Source organism: Haemorhous mexicanus, chromosome 5 (assembly GCF_027477595.1).
Source record: "Haemorhous mexicanus isolate bHaeMex1 chromosome 5, bHaeMex1.pri, whole genome shotgun sequence".
NCBI classification, from domain to species: Eukaryota; Metazoa; Chordata; class Aves; order Passeriformes; family Fringillidae; genus Haemorhous; species Haemorhous mexicanus.
The window spans coordinates 39,987,140-40,003,545 of NC_082345.1; the positions used below are offsets into that span (position 1 = coordinate 39,987,140).

General features: G+C 37.7%; 1 protein-coding gene across 1 annotated transcript in view; it reads right to left on the bottom strand.

The window, feature by feature from the left end:
• Positions 1–8,206: 8,206 nt before the first annotated feature.
• TRHDE (thyrotropin releasing hormone degrading enzyme) overlaps positions 8,207–16,406 on the bottom strand; it is a 209,419-nt gene continuing 201,219 nt past the window's right edge. The window contains exon 19 of the mRNA XM_059846904.1: positions 8,207–15,996. Within this exon, the coding sequence (XP_059702887.1) occupies positions 15,853–15,996 (144 nt within the window). The 3' untranslated portion in view covers positions 8,207–15,852. The remainder of the gene's footprint in view (positions 15,997–16,406) is intronic.

Here is a 16,406-nt window from a genome sequence, read left to right on the forward strand (position 1 = left end):
AGGAATACTAAAATGTGATAATGTATGTTTATATGCATTGCCACTCTTCTTAAAATTGTGTTTGGGCAATCTAGCTCTAATATTTCTTTTTTTCTATAGAACTCTTTGCTAGCTAATTTTGCAAGTGTGTCTGATCAGGCTCATTTAATTAATCATTTTAGTTTGACTCATTAATCTCTGCCTCTCCTCTGAAAGATAATCTGCATTTAATGGCTATGTTATGTAATATGCAGCAAGCCAGGAACAACTTGCACACTTTCAGAAGGAAATGTTGTAGTGTGTCACCAGATTTATCTATGCATCACAAACTCATTTTCAAGATGCTCAAAGTGCTAGCTACAATCCATTTCCAGTGGCAGATGTCAATCTACACACCTTTTAGCTAGCAAGTGAATGTGGTTGATATTTTTCAAACATCTTTTAGAGACACAAACTGACAGCAGATGGGGAAATTTAAGGATGTGACTGGGCAGTAAATCTGACCCACTATTGATTTTGATTCACCTTTTGTAATGTTTTTTAGACTGGAGAGGCAATAACAAGTAGACCACTCACCTGGGTCTGGCATTCCTTTTTTTACTTTTGTCCCATTATTCTTCCTGGAAGATTCACCCTGTCCATTCTATGAAATTTGTCACAGCTAAGCTATGGGCACTTCTCCCCTGCCCTTCTTATTGCCTCTAAAGGCCCATGTTATCACAGCAGATGTAAGGATCCAAATAGCAAACACATAAATGATCAAGGTACTTCAAGATAACACTGCAAATACTCTTCCTATAGGTATTGAGATTCTTCTTGTCTTCAGATATAATCATAGAAACTTCCTCCACTTTACTGCACTCATAGGCTGTTTTAGGGATTGGTCTTCCATTTAAAATTTTCTAAATTTTCTTATACCTACAGATAAATACCTACACACATTTTATTTTCATGATCTATTTGCCAAGGACTGAATTTCATTAACAAGTTGAGGCATGTAATTGGAGGAATCAATTACCATCTCTTTAAATCTTGTTTTATTTCTCATCCTGAATTCATTCATTTCTTAAATTATTTCTGAGAATGAAAAACTATATCCAATTGTAGTCAAACTAAAATTGGTAGACAAAGATTCCTTGTTCAGTGAAATTATGCTTTACAGTGTGATCCCATAAGGGTACTTGCTCATTTTGCTGCTACAACTCATTGTGAACTTGCACTTGCTTTGCTCTGACAGTTCCTCTAGACTGTGTTGCTCTGATACCATTTAGGTTTCTCCATTCTACAGAATAACTAAGTAACTGAGCTTGTCAATGACTTTTCCCAGGAGAATTAGCCTTAAATTTGAGCTGAATCTTATTTCCTGTCCATTATAAAATTCTTTACTTAGGGTCCCATAAAATTTCCCCAGTCTCACAGTTGTTAACAAGTCCCTCACACTACACATTTCATTGAGACTGCTTTTTCCTTCCTTTCTGAAAAATCATTAACAAGATATTAAAATTTGAGCAAATCTAGATATCTCATCCTAGTCTTACAGATTGGCACTCCTCCTTATCTTTTGTTAAGTGTTTTTCAGACAACTTCACTCTGTGTGAACAAGTTTGTTTCCTGGTCAATTTTAATTAATTTGGAAACCTGCTGTCAAATGCTTTATGAAAATCTAAATAACTGATAGCTACTGGTCTGAATTCATCCAATAATCTTGCAATTTTATCAAAAAAAGAACAATCATTCAGTTTATCATGCAAGATCTGTACTTGGTAAATTCACTACTTAATATTCTTGCTTTCATTATCCTCCCCAACTCCTGAAATGCCTTTTTTCCCCCAACACTTTTGATTTAACAACCAATTGATCAATATCAGAGTTTTAAAGGGCAGGCAACACTCTGGCTACCTAAGTATACAAAATTGTTGTGTATTTCCATCCCCCAATGTTCTGAAGCCCAGTAGCAGGTAATACCTGTTCCATTTCTATTCTTTCACTTGTCTACCATGTTTTAATGGTTTGAAATGCTTGTACAGGCTGTGCAGCCTAAAGCTGCTTTTTTTGGACAAAGGCAATAATTTATCTTTATACATAATTTCCAGATTATTGCCACTGCATTCTTCCACTTCCATACTTCTCTCTCAGTATCTTTCTTCACTAAGTAGTCAGCTGTCTGGTGCCCTTTTCTTGTATCAGATTAAAGTTGCATGCTAATCTATTTAAGTCCAATACATATATTCACAGTCATGAGTATTTCTTTTATGTGTTTTATATTCCTACAGCATTTTCTTTTTTTCTTTCTTTTTTTCTTTCTTTTTTTCTTTTTTTTCTTTTTTCTTTCTTTTTTTCTACAGCTACCTTGTTCATAACTTATTGCCATGTGGCTGCACTACAAAGAAATCATTGTGTTTGCCACTACATAGTGCTTAAATACTACCTACTTCTCTTTTTATGACACAAGACATTACAAACTGAAAAGACAACACAATATAAAGGATTTTCTGTATCAAACAACATCTTCCCTACCATGACATCAAAGATGAATGAAAAAATTATATTATTCAAGAATGAAGCAAATCAGAGCCTTGCTCAGTGGCTGCATCTGCTCTCCGCCCTTGGAGCACTCTTGGAGTTACACTAGTCTGTTCTTGATATATATCATCAGTAAACAGGCAAATCCTAAATACATGCTAATCAAGTGAACAAAAGCAAGTATCTCACATAATAAAAAACGTTTAAAAAAAAAATCTGGGTTTAAATCAGATTAAAACAAAGAGTCAATTTTTATACTCTGCACCAATTATCCACTCCAGAGGATTGTCATCTGTCAGAACAGACAGTGCCTGTCTTCAAACATATTTTGATTGGGATTTATTGCTTCCTATCTAACACAAGTGACAGAGCTCCATGAAAAAATCCTAAACTCCTGCTGAGGCTCCCTTAGCTTGATGGTTCACTTTTTTACATTGAGGTTCTGTCCAACCCCCTGAATTGGGCTTCAATTATTAATTTAATTAACAGTAAATGCCATTAAGTCTTTCCCACAAGCTCATCTTTCACTTCAGGTTATGCCTTAACATTTCCTACGTGCGTTATCCTACTACCAAAATTTATTATATTCAGCATTTCTACCCACCTTACTGCATTAGTTGCATATTTTATGATGAGATTGGTTGGTTTTTTTACCATGTTGACTAAGGGATCCTCATCAACCAGCTGAGATGCAGGCGGATCTATCTAGTAGACAACCAAACTTAGCAAGTCTGACACACACTGTAGGAACCAGGCTCTTTGGAAGTAGTAGATTGCACTGCATTGTCTCAGCTGTTCAAATCTCTCTAGCTCTGCCAGCATAGCACTGGATAGCACATTAATTGAATCATTACTTGGAGGACACATGGAAGTCCCAGCTGTGCTGTGCTTTCAGACCACTGGATACGAGTCTTCTACCACCAACTCTGACACAAATCAGGAGTTGCTGGCACAATTTAGAGGAAGTGAATATACTGACTTATTTGGAAGACAAACTCAATCTTGCCCAGCTGAAAGTGAGTGAGCTCTGCTTATTTGAGCTTATAGCCTTGTCTGTACATACCTACACTTAGCTTGCTCAAGTTTGTAGAGCAAATTAACATGTTTCCTTTAATCCCTTTCTTTTAGCAAATCTCATTGTTTACACCAATTTCTGAAATTTAGCTTCTGTATCAGAAGATGTAAGTTCAACATATGTAGAGGGGAAGAAGTAGAATTCTGTCCTTTTATAAGCCTAGACGAATTATTTAGACCCTTAAAATATTTAGCACCATTTTATACCCAATTACTAAGTACAATTGCTGAATGTAAGTGAAATGCTTTTAAAGTTGCAATTGCATTTGCACATGTAATTTTAAAAATATGACTTTCATTTTCCCACTTACTATGTGTGTAATTTGGATTACTTAGCCTCCATAGAAATTCCATAGAGCTATATCAACTAAATATTTACCCATGTTAATTTATTGTGCACACAAAAATAGCAAAATGCAACCCCCATCCATGCCTTTGAAGTTTTTATAGTAGACAAGGTCACAGAAGAATGAATTATGAACAGACAGATGCAGAAAGAGCTTTTATGAACCATGATCCTGATATTTTGTCATTAGTTTTTTATTCATCTGAATATTTTCCCAGGATGAACTGAAAAGTATGCTCTACAATAAGGAGTTTGAAAAAGAACAAAAAAAATTCCTTAGTCAACCATTTATCTCCTATTGAATTGTGTGAACTAAACTGAGTTCAAGCAAGAGCTCCCCCTAAGCAGTTCATATATTTTAATATGGTATGAGCAGTCTGGATACATGGTATAGTTTATGGCTTAATTTGGTTTAAAACTAAAGGGAAAAATCTGCAGCTGCAGAGTACACTGGGTGAAATCCTAACCAAGGCTTCTGGCTCACCAGCCTAAACCAGGCACAATAAGGCTCTATGGAAGTCTTGACCTTTTGCTGCTTCTCAAACCCTTCACATTTAGCTGTGACTGTCAACCAGCATTTCTCTTAGGCAGAAATAACATCTTGCAACAGATGGTAACTGAAGGAGGATTATTTTTGAAGTGCATGTTTCATTAATCTTGTCCAGTGAAAATATTCAGCTCTCTCCTATGATGGTGGTTCCACTGGAGAGTATCATTAACTGGACCTGTTGATGTGAAATAACCCTTTGTAGATAACTTCTAGTCTTTTCATTCAGAATTTATTTTTAAGTGCCTTCTCTGTAAGCCTTTTCCAGAGCCATAGTCCCCATTCTTGCTTTTTTTGTCTTGGCTTTTTGTTTTTCCTGACTTGTTGTTTTTTTTTTTTTTTTTTTGTCCTAATTTTTGGTTGGGATCTTCCTCTGCTTGTCCTTTATAGCTGCACAGATCTTCAGAAACCAAGAAAGAAACCCCCCTCAAACTGCCTCTGGTCTCCATACTGACATGGTCTCCTTTGGAGGAATGCATCTGTCTTTGGGGTTACTTACCTGCTAGGTTTAATCTACTTTTGATATCAACCATCTAAAACCTTACAGGCATTTTAAATGGACAGAACTGCTCTGATTTCCATTGACATACATATATGGAAATGTATGCTGATTTTGTGGTAAGACTTCTATTATTACATCATTACAGTAACCTCCATAAAAATGTATTTGTAACATATCAACTAGCCAAGCAGATGAGTGGGATGAGAAAAAGATGTGTTATATACATGACTGTACAACAGAAATAATCTACACTTTCTGTATTGACTGTTAAGAGTTAATGGATCTAAAAGTGCATCTCTGAAAATGATAACATTTCTTAAAATCATTATTTCATCTTTTTAAGGGCCAGATTCACATTTGTGCTTGTGCCTATTGCAACCTTTTGACAGTTTTATTGTTGAAAAATTCAAGGTACATCTCATAATTGTAGCAGGAACATGCATTTATCATTGGCAACAGCTCTGTGCCACAGGAAATGAATTACTGTAATAGACATGTCATGTAATAGCATCTTATTATCCTCTCCCTCTTTCTCCTCACCTTCTACAATAAGCAGGTCAAAAATGACCGTAAGTAGAACAGACAAAATGACTCCTGAAAAAGTTCAGTAAGCAAAATGATGCCTGCTAAAAATAACACTCCAGCAGTACAAAGAGTAATTAATTCTAGGTCCAACACACTGCATAATGAAAATGCTATAGTAGGGCTTGAGCCCTAATGCTGCTGCTCAGCCCTAGCAGTGCAGCAGGGAGTGAGGCACTTGGGTGGATTGGGGAATGAAGGCTAGCACCATGGAAGACCAAGGCCCCTTAGATCCTTCCACCCTGGTTTCCTCACTTCAGCCCTCTCATTACTGCTAAAAGGCAAGGTGATACAAAGCCAAAACCCTACAAAACTCACCTGGGCTCTCTCTGCTGTTCCTACAAGTTGCTGTGGCCTGAGAAGCAGAGCAACAGGACCATGCCAGACAGGGGAGGAGGTGACACATGGAATGTGTGCCATGAGGATCCAGTGTCACCATGAGTCTGGGGAGGAGGTGACACATGGAATGTGTGCCATGAGGATCCAGTGTCACCATGAGTCTGGGGAGGAGGTGACACATGGAATGTGTGCCATGAGGATCCAGTGTCACCAAGACCCTGCTGATGCAGCTCTCACTGAGCCTTGCACCATTAGTCCAGATTCTAATGTTATGTTCTTTGTTAGCTTTGGACAAATTGACACAGAGAGAGAGGAGAGCATGGGCTAATTTGGTGCTTCAAACAATATAGAGAAGTTTCTATAGTTTGGCAAAAGCCCCACAAAGCAAACAGCCACTGGTAGGGTGCAGCACGTCTCCTTTTAACCTTTCAGGAAATTTTAGTTTAATTCAATTTTGGCCACAGTAAATGTGGATGATAACTCAAAGACTAAATTTCAGCATATTGAAGCTTTAATTTCCCAAGCACACCCTCATTACTTCATGCAACTTATCTTCAATTCAGTTTTCTTACAAATATCTCTGTGCTCATTTTCCCATCCCATCTGTAAGACAGCCTCAGTCATGTCACTCTCAATTCTGTTCCCCTAACATGAGGTTTATGTGCTCAGTTCTCAGAAAAGATGGAACTGTCATCAGCTCACTGAATTGCTTCTTTCCACTTTCCTAGCAATATGCAGCAGAGTGCCTCTGACAGCATGGCAACTGAGTGGTGGCTTCCATGCTGAAGTGCTGCTTAAATGGAACTAGATATATTTTTGCTACAAATAGGAGAAAGTAGCAAATTAGCCAGCAAAAGCTGATTTTCTGTCATTAAAATAGCAAATACTCCTAAGTCAATTTACAAGCCAAAGGCTCTAGGCTTCTTTTCCTCCTACACCCTGCAGCTCAACTGAGGAGCTTTCAAAGAAAATGGGTCCCTTTAAAGTTCTGCTTTTACTGAAGACACTGAGCTGAGAGCAAATAAACAGCTCTTCATTTGGTCTCGTATGAAAATGTTCAACTTGAAAGCAGCTCAGCCAGACTGAAGTGCTGCTGATTGCAGTGGCCACACTGGGGAAGAAACAAGCATGCTCTCTCTGATGTTTGGTTAGGAGATGCGCTGCCAGTGGGATTTCAGAGGGAAGTGCCATTTCTCTCTCCTCACATCCTTCCAGGGATGCTTCCAAGGTGGTCATGCCCTTTTTCTCAGCTTATTCAACAGTCATGGGGAGAGACATGCAGCAAAAAAGAGAGGGGCAAGCACCTTTCTTTGGGCAGTACATCCTAGCCTCTTATATTTCATCTTACATTCCACTATCTCCTCTCAATGTGAAAGCTTTCTGCTGGCCCCCAAGGCAACTCCTTATGCCCACTGAACTCCCGATCCAGACCTTAACACAGGGAAAAAAAGGGCCATGAAAGTTACGTTTACATACTCTGCTGACATATTGGATGTTTGAAATCCTAGCCCCAGTATAATACAGAGAAGTGTTTAAAGGTGGGATACTTTAAACATACTAATTTAGGCCTCAGCTCTGCTTACCTCAGTTCCAAGCATCAAAGCTGCCTATTGTGCTTTGTAAAATCAGAACCTTAAAAATTCCCTTCAGCTTTTCAGCAGACTAAGATGTGCAATACAGAAAAAAACATCTTTATTGCTAAAGAAAAAAGGCATTCTGGCATTGAAAGCTGTATTTTGAAAAATACAGGGTGGCTTTTACTCCAGTGATGTCAATGTCAAAGCTCCAATTGACTTCAGTGGGAACATGATTGTATCCAATGGGTAAATAATTGCACATATTTCACATCTCATTGTTACTGAAAACTGTTCTTCAAAAGAGGAAAATAATAGCCTGGATTCAAGGACTCTATTAAAAAGTCATTTGAACTGCATTCTAGTTGAAATCACTTTTACCAATGAAAAGATCTTTTTGTTTACTCAAAATTTACATAATTAGAAAAGCACAAGAGACTTTGCTCTTTTCTCCAGTCTTAGTCCTGTCAGTCTTTAAGTTCTTAAGAGTATCTCCAAGCCCAGATTTTGTATTTTTATTTGGTTCTCTGCTTTCTACTAGTCCCAGAATTTGAATATGTTTTCAGAAATTCCTCATGCCAAAAAATACCTTCTCTTGCATGGTTTTCATAGCAAAACATCAGCATATCTACTGTTATTAAACTGTTATCTCAATGAAATGGGAACACAGTCAAAAGGTTGGGCATTATTTATCATAGCTATGTCTCCACGTCAGAAAATTAAGACAGTGATGAATTACATATTACTATACAAAATTTTATTATCAGAGACAAAATTCGTTTGTTTTGCTTAAAATACAGAAGATCAAGTTTCTCTTAAAAACAAATTCCATTTAGTCAGTCCTAGAGAGGAATAAAAATTCTATGTTGAACACACAGCAGTCCCATATTTATGTAATCAATGTTAAAGGCATGTAACAAAAAACACTGTTCTCAGAAATTCATATATTTTATCTGGCTAATGGTTTAAATTTCTGATTACTTCTATATTCACTAATTAGCATTGTAAGAATAATTCTGGTTTTATTCAAAAAGCCTAAAAGGCTCCAGGAAATAAAAAACTTTGCTCAGTGTGGCATTTTAGATATACTGAGAATCAGTAAACATCTCCCTTCTATATGCAAAATATATCCTTCTCTGTGAAAAAAAAGAAAAACAAGAGAGAGTAGTTGGCTCTATATAAAGCTGTGATTTTAAATTCAGCAAAAACACATCACCATATACTGCACCTGAAACCTGTGCAGAAACAGGTTTCAACCTAAATCACATTCCAGAAATACTAGTTCAGTCATATGCAGGAGCGTATGTGAATATACATTAATTTGAAGTGCAAGATTAATCCCACAGAAATCAGTGGGACTGCCTACAGATTTATATGTAAATGGTGGAATCTTGGTCAACACAGCCTCACATCCTGCCTTACATCCAACTGTTTTGCTGAGTTGAAACTGTTTGGGTAAGATCTATAAATAAAAATAATCAATGAATAATTTTTCAGAGCAAAATGTCCAGACTAAAAGCTATACTTGCATGCACACATGGTACATAGAAAGAGAAATGTGGTATTTTGCAATCATCTGTATTTCCTCTATATGAAAATGGCATTTGGATCTGGCAAACAGACATTTATGTGAAAACACTGGTGAACTGTATCCAAACAGTCAGTTTACACGACACCTCTCACATGACAGAAACCTAAACTCCAAAGAGTACAGATTTGAGAACTGATGGAAAAATATGTTCTTCTAATTACAGTATTCAGAATCAATCTAAGGTTGAGACAGAATTAACAGAGGGACTCATCCATTATAACCAGCATTAACAGCTGCAGGAAGACTTCTCTTTCTTCTTAAGGTGTCAAAAGATCTTACATGTGGAGTCTTTTGGAAAAATAATGAAATTTATCATCAATCCTTTATTTCCAATAATATGATTCATTTATGTCATTGATGTGTGTGTAATTAGCTTTCAGAGAACTGGTTTATATTTATCTTCTGCAAAAATACAGCAACTGAACACATTTCAGTAAAACATCCAACAGGGAGATACAATCTCTGTTTTTATAAGGCTGTATGTTTCACCCACACCAAAGCCTAATATCTCTCAAACATAACAACGACATAGCAAAATTACATTTACACATATAGTAAAGCTGTCTTTATACAGGGTAGTTATACAGTAATTACAATGATTTTTCCATTAGAAATGGCCAGAGTTCGTTTTTTCTTCACTGAGTCTTAAGTTCAGGAAAGTCCATCTCTGCTGAAATCTACTGTTTGCAGGAAAAAGAGAGGGTAGTAGCCACACTCTTCACAGTACAATATTCTACAGTTCTCCAAAAATATTATAAAGCTTTATCATATTGGAACTAATCACAAAGTATTATTCTAATGAAAAGACATAAGAAAATGAGAAACATTTGTCATCCAATATGTGCTACTGAAACCTAGATACAAATATGTGGAACATCCTGTACAGCAGCCGAGGTGCCACCTCCAGGGCTGTTTTGGGAGCAATGGGGAAGATCCTCAGCTGGAATTCACATCAGTCACTTCAATGGATCTACCTCACTGGGCACCAATAGAGGCTCTGCAGCCACACATGCTCCACCAGTCTGGCTGCAGATTATTTTGAAATTACAGAAACCAACATATTAAGTGGAGTGAAATGTATCACAAAGAACTGAGACTGCATCTTGGCTCCTGGCCTGATCCATTGTACCACAGCTATCCTGATCAAGCAAATCCAAGTGATGCTGTCCAGAGAACACTGGGATGCTCTGGCAAGAGCCTCCTGGCTCATGACTGCCTGCTGCAGTATGGCCCCTCTGCTCTCACAAAGCTGCTCACCTGTGTTCTCTACCAGCACTGCTTTGAGGCTCTTAGAAAATGGTACACATGAAATAAGCAAAGCATTATGAATTTCTGTTTGGCAAGACCACACTTACTTCACTAGTTACAAATCAGTCAAATATAAATGCCTTTTCTTCTGAGAAATTACATTTGGTCTGACTCACAGCACTTCTCATGTGGGTGATTCTCCTTAAACACATCCCAGTGAAACTGGCTCCATATGTCTTTTAAATTCCAGCCTCAACTGTGTTACCATATTCTGAGATCAAGCTCAGAATTCCCCTCCACTCTGAGCATGGACACAAGACAGAGCTAAGTTTAACCAGATTCTTCAAAATACACTTGATTTTAAAATTCTGCCCAATGCAGGCATGTGGCCTTACTTTGGTGAAAAATCCTTTCTTCCCCTCCTGCCTACTGAAAACAAAATTTCTCATGTCAGCATGGACTACTTGCTAAAGTCAGAGTGGTTGCACTGAGTTTCAGAACTGGTATTAAGACTGGCAGAACTTTGCACAATTGTATGAGAAACAAAGTGACCAATTTTTTACATTTTTGTATGCAAAAGGGTTGCTGCACCATCACTGGTGCCATATAGGTTTACACAGGCATCTGATTGGTGGCTTTTTGGTTTTTTGTTTGGAATTTTTTTGGCTTTGTTTTGTTTTTTGCGGGTTTTTTTATGGTATGAGTACAGTTACTACTATTATTAGAATTATTACCACAAGTAATTTTTAGTACATCCTTCAAACCCACCTGTTAGAAAAAAGCCCAAGAAATACCTGTTACACTTTCCAATATTAACAAAAACATCATAAAGAAAAAGAGTGTCTGTGCTCCTATTCATACTAGATAATTACATATTTGACTGTTCAAAAATACTTCTGAAGAAGGGACACTATAATATTCTAGACTTTTACAAACATTTTGGACAGCACTTTTCAGCTGGGGTGGCCAGAGCTCAGGGCTTTATGCTTTTTCTGAGCAGTGCAGGTCCATTAGCTGGACCTCTGCTTTCTGCTAGCACAAGACAATGCCATTCATCTCTGAAGATCACCCACAACCCATACTCAGCCAAGGGACCTTCTGTCTGTTCCATACAGCTGAAAAAAGTTGGATGGAGCCACTCTGCATTTCAGCAGTTCCCAGCTGCCTTACTAACCCAGGTGGTCTGGCAGCAGCGGCAGGTGACACAGCCAGCAGCTGACTGCTCCATCCATAGCTGGGCAAACAGACTCTCTTCAGGCTGCTCCACAGCTGGATGGTCCTTTTACTCCTTCATATGCACACTGACACTGTGGCTATATATCCTGCTTAGGGCAGGCAGCCTGATATGGTGAGTACTCACAGCAAGAGTGAGTATAAGCTGATTATATACATTAGCAGTTTTCAAACCCACATCCATTTTCCTCAAAGTTGCACATTTTCCTCAAAGTCTATTTTCTCTATCACTTATGATCATGTGGAAAACCAAAACCTTATTATGCAAGTATCTAAATAAAGGCACCCTCTCCTGCAAATATTAGCTTTGCTTTATTCTATCCAAATTAGATTTTTATGGGAAAAGTATCTCTATGGAGGATTTTACATACACACACACAGACACACACATCCACACACAACACACACACTTTTCATTTTTTATTACTTACTAATAAAGATTTAATTGTATGGTTCAGGATCTTTGCTGTGAAAGCACCCTTCTGCATCAGGGTGTATTTCCTTTGGCATTCTAAAGATCAGTGGACTATCCAAATCTAAGGATCAGTGGAATATACCAAAAACGACACAAAATTCACCTTCAATTTCCAAAGTAATATCAGAATTCTTGCTATGTTCATTGAAAAGATAAGCAAAGGTCACAAATTTAGATGCATTTGAGAACACATGAAATTTTTTTTATCATAATTGATGTCCAAGTACTTCCAGTAATAGCAGAAATGACATGTCATTTCAGAAGAATGCTTTCACAGTGTTCTGCCCTTGTCACAATTAGTAGCTACTACCATTTTAACAGCTATTAGCAGTGGATACATGAATAATTCTACCAGCTACAAAGTAATAGGCCAGATACTTGCAGTGGACAATTTTATAAAAATACAATAGCTATTTCGTTGCTGGCATAGAATCATGTCTATTCACATGTCTTCCTATAGGATTTAGGAAACCATATCAATTAATAACGACAAAGGATCCTGAGTCATACAAAGGCTGATTAGAGATTCTACCCTCATCAAATCTCTATAAAATGACACCCATGTCCGTGTCCACACAGCATTCACATTTTGCACAATCTCCTCTCACTAGAAAGGACAAATTTAAACACTGGATTAGAAAATGCTAAAAAGTATGGAGTACTTGGCTTCCTAATCACAATCCAAATCATAAAAATGAGGACCACCTTAAGACATGGACAAGGGAAGAAAAGGACTGATAAAAGAGAAAGAAAATCAATATGATAAATAGATTTTTCTAAGCAGGTTGTGTTAGAACTTTCCAGGAGGAATCAGCTATTCTTTAACACACAACTGTGTGAAACTTCTTAAAAAAAGGTTTCTAAAGACATGTAATAAAATGCAGGATGTTTGAATATTGCAGAAAACAGTTATGGGATTTTTTAGATTTAATCCATTTAAATTTAATCCTGATTCAGTGTGAAACAGTAAAATACAAAACATAAAAAATAAAATAATAGAGAATTATTATAGAAAGGCCAGTTCAACCTTAGAGCAATAATACTAACATTAGAAGAATACAACCATTATAAGCAACACATCAACAGGTATGTATAATGTATACACTTATGACTTGATATCTGTGGCAGACCAGTTGCCCAAGGCCACTAAAATATCAATTTACATCCAACATCAGCTAAATGCGCAAGAACTTCAATCCAAATGAGCAAGAGTGGAAATTTCTGTGCACTGTGCAGAACACACAGGCTGTAATGAACTTGACTTTGGAATAAACTGTTATCAGTGGGAAAACCAGAAACTTCTATGTGCAACTTGCAAGGTATGTGGTTCAATCTATGGTTCTGGAAAAGAAAAGTCATGAAAGACAATACTGACTAAAATTGTAAAGGTACAGACCATTTCACACTCTTCTGTTCTCTGAAATCCTCCAAGCAATTCATATTTGAGGGCTTGGCTTTCCACACACTCTTTGGATATCACAATTTTGGCATTCATTACAGGGTAGAGGTTATACTAAATAGTATTTGGCTTGCATTTTTGTCATTAAGAAAAAGTCTGCATGTGATTTTTCTCAGTAGAAATTAAAAATGTGACGCTACATACTGGCATTAAGGTCAAGTTTGGTCAACCGCATAAAATAATACTTTTCACTTTTAAATGCCTTTCATAAGAAGATATTCAAGTGCTTTGCTAACATTAGTCAAGCCTCACAACATCCCTGTGAGGTAGGTAAAATACAAAGGAGGAGGAGGATTTCACTCAGCTCTGACATGATAATGTCTCTGGGCAGCAGGTTCACTAGCACTGCAACACAGCACAAAGGTTTAGGGCTTACTACTATAAGGCAAAGAGTTAACAGTACAAGAGCACAGGATTCCCTCTTCTTTTGGTTATACATGAGTCAAGCTAATGTGCTACACAGCACTGAACAGCTGAACAAATGCCCACACAAGGATTGCATGCACCCAATCCACAAACAACAGCCTCCTTAAGTAAAGGGCACACAATGACAGGTGCAGGATCAGTACAGCAGCTCTGTTATGGGATGGGTCTGCTAGTTTTTGAGGAGCAGAATACCTTGGGAATGAGAGCCCAGAAAACAATACCCTCTCCACATAACTTTGAAAACATCTGAGGATGGCTGGGTTTGGTTGTTTCCACACTAATGTTTCGATTCACAACTTACTGGGGATAAGCAACTGGAAGTGTAAAGCATGTTGTTTAATCTCCATGCCTTGTGAGGGCAACAACCAGACAGAATGGCTGCTCTCTGCTTTGGTGGGCCATGTGTTCCCAAAGTACACAGCCATGATGTGGTCAGATGGTTGGGACAGCTTGGGACGGGACGAAGAAACACTGCCCCACATCTACATTCTACCTCTGAAGCCACTGCAATCTGACTCCTGAAACGTGTATTCTTGTGGCTTTTTCCTCCACAGTGTAGACATGAGAGAGTATTTGGCCCCCACCAGTTTTATCCTCAGCATTTAGCTCCAGAGTGCAGATAGTCATTGTACAATTCCACTGTGTCACTGATCTTTCAGATTAAGGATTGAGAAGAAACAACATGATGAAGAAAAATGTCATTCATGAACAATAGTGTAGGTGAAGTACAAGGGAACTGAAAGAAAACCATGTTCTTAGTATTAGTCAGTACAAATAAACACATGTACACCCCCCTCACTTTCTCCATATTTCACTTTTCAACGATGGCATAAATAGTACATTCCATGTTTGCAAAGGTATTGCCCATATAGAGAATCTGACCTGTCTATCATAATAAATCCCTACAGAGACTGGTCTAACACATGAAAGACAGCTCTCTTAGGTAATTTTAAAAGTCTTTGCATGCAAGATATTCTCCCTTTTTCCTAATTTTCATTTGCATCTTATGTTTATTTATATTACTTGTGCACTATGAGCTAAAAAACTTACTACTGCACAGGCTGGGTGACCTGGGTGATCCACTGGGAGTTTCAGTGCCTTGTAAAGTAGGCGAGAAGAGGTGGTTCATGGATTCTGTGATATTAATACAAAGCTCCTGCCCCAGCACACGCTCACAGTTGAAACTACAGTGTTTGACTGATCAGCAGAGAACAAATGTATATGATTATAATGTAATGATGATGTCCTTTTCCTTTTCTCTCTCTAACCCTGCTCCTGGCCCTTTTCTCCTTCTCCTCTCTCACCATTCTGCTTATTTAAATAAAGGAATATGGAGACTGCAGATACAACTGGTAACTCAAAAAATGAGCTGGCATCTTTGTAATCATTAAGAGACAATCTGAGTGGTAGACAAACTGGCAGCAAGCGGGAAAGTTGATTTTACATCTCATACCGCCCCAAGCTGGAAGCCTTCTGCATTTCCTGTTCCTCGTTTTCCTTTTGTCCATTGAAATAGTGATTGTCGAAGAGTCTTTGTGCTTTGTATAATGCCCAACTTTGATGTAACCGGAACTCACATACAAAATGTGGCTGCTATACATAAGCATGCTAAAATACAGGCAGAGACAGTACAAGCATGCACAAAATAGTCTTTGAAGGATTTTTTGTTTGTTTTTTCCCCGACATTTACATGCACCACTTAATATCATGTTTGGTTGTGTACATTGAGGACTGGGTTTCACAAGCATTCATGATCTTCTCTTCTGAAAATCTTCTTGACAATTTCACAAGATTTCAGTGTAAAAAGAAAAATCCACAATGAAAAAAACAATAAACCAAAAAAACTTATCCCTGCAATCTGATCTTGTCTTCATGATTTTCATGTTGAACACTTTTAAAATGTCTCCTCTTCCTCTTGCAGTGAGTCATTCAAATGACTGGATAAAAAGACAGATTACTGTGTCAAGGATTTTCTTAGCCACTGGAACAGTTCTTCCTTATAAAGCCTTTGCCACCGCACATTGGCTTCCACTGTTTCCACAGCGCGAGAGAAAGAGACAGCAGCTCCCCCTTCGTAACTCTTTATAAAGTTCTTTAGCTGGAAATACAAGTTAACAGGTTACATTTGCAGCAACTAAAGAAAGGAAGTGCATACAAATAAGTCAGCTGTTTAGGACAAACTTCCACCATCAATGTAGAAGTAAATGCAGTACTAGAAAGATTTAATAGGAAATACATTGAGACAGCAAACTGTCAATTAGATGTGATGCAATTGCTTCACGTTGCACTGGAAGGTATAGATATGTCAGTGTTGGATCACATTAATATAATTACCTCCTTCCCTCCTGCAGCCCAACTGCTGCACTGCATAGATGGCTGCCGTAAACTTTTATTTGTACCTAAGAAACCAAACTGGAAGCACTGGAATTGCTTCTAATTAAGATTTATATGCAAATATCAGTAGAAGGCGGTACTGATGCCCTCTGGTTTTATCAAGCCTCAAAACAC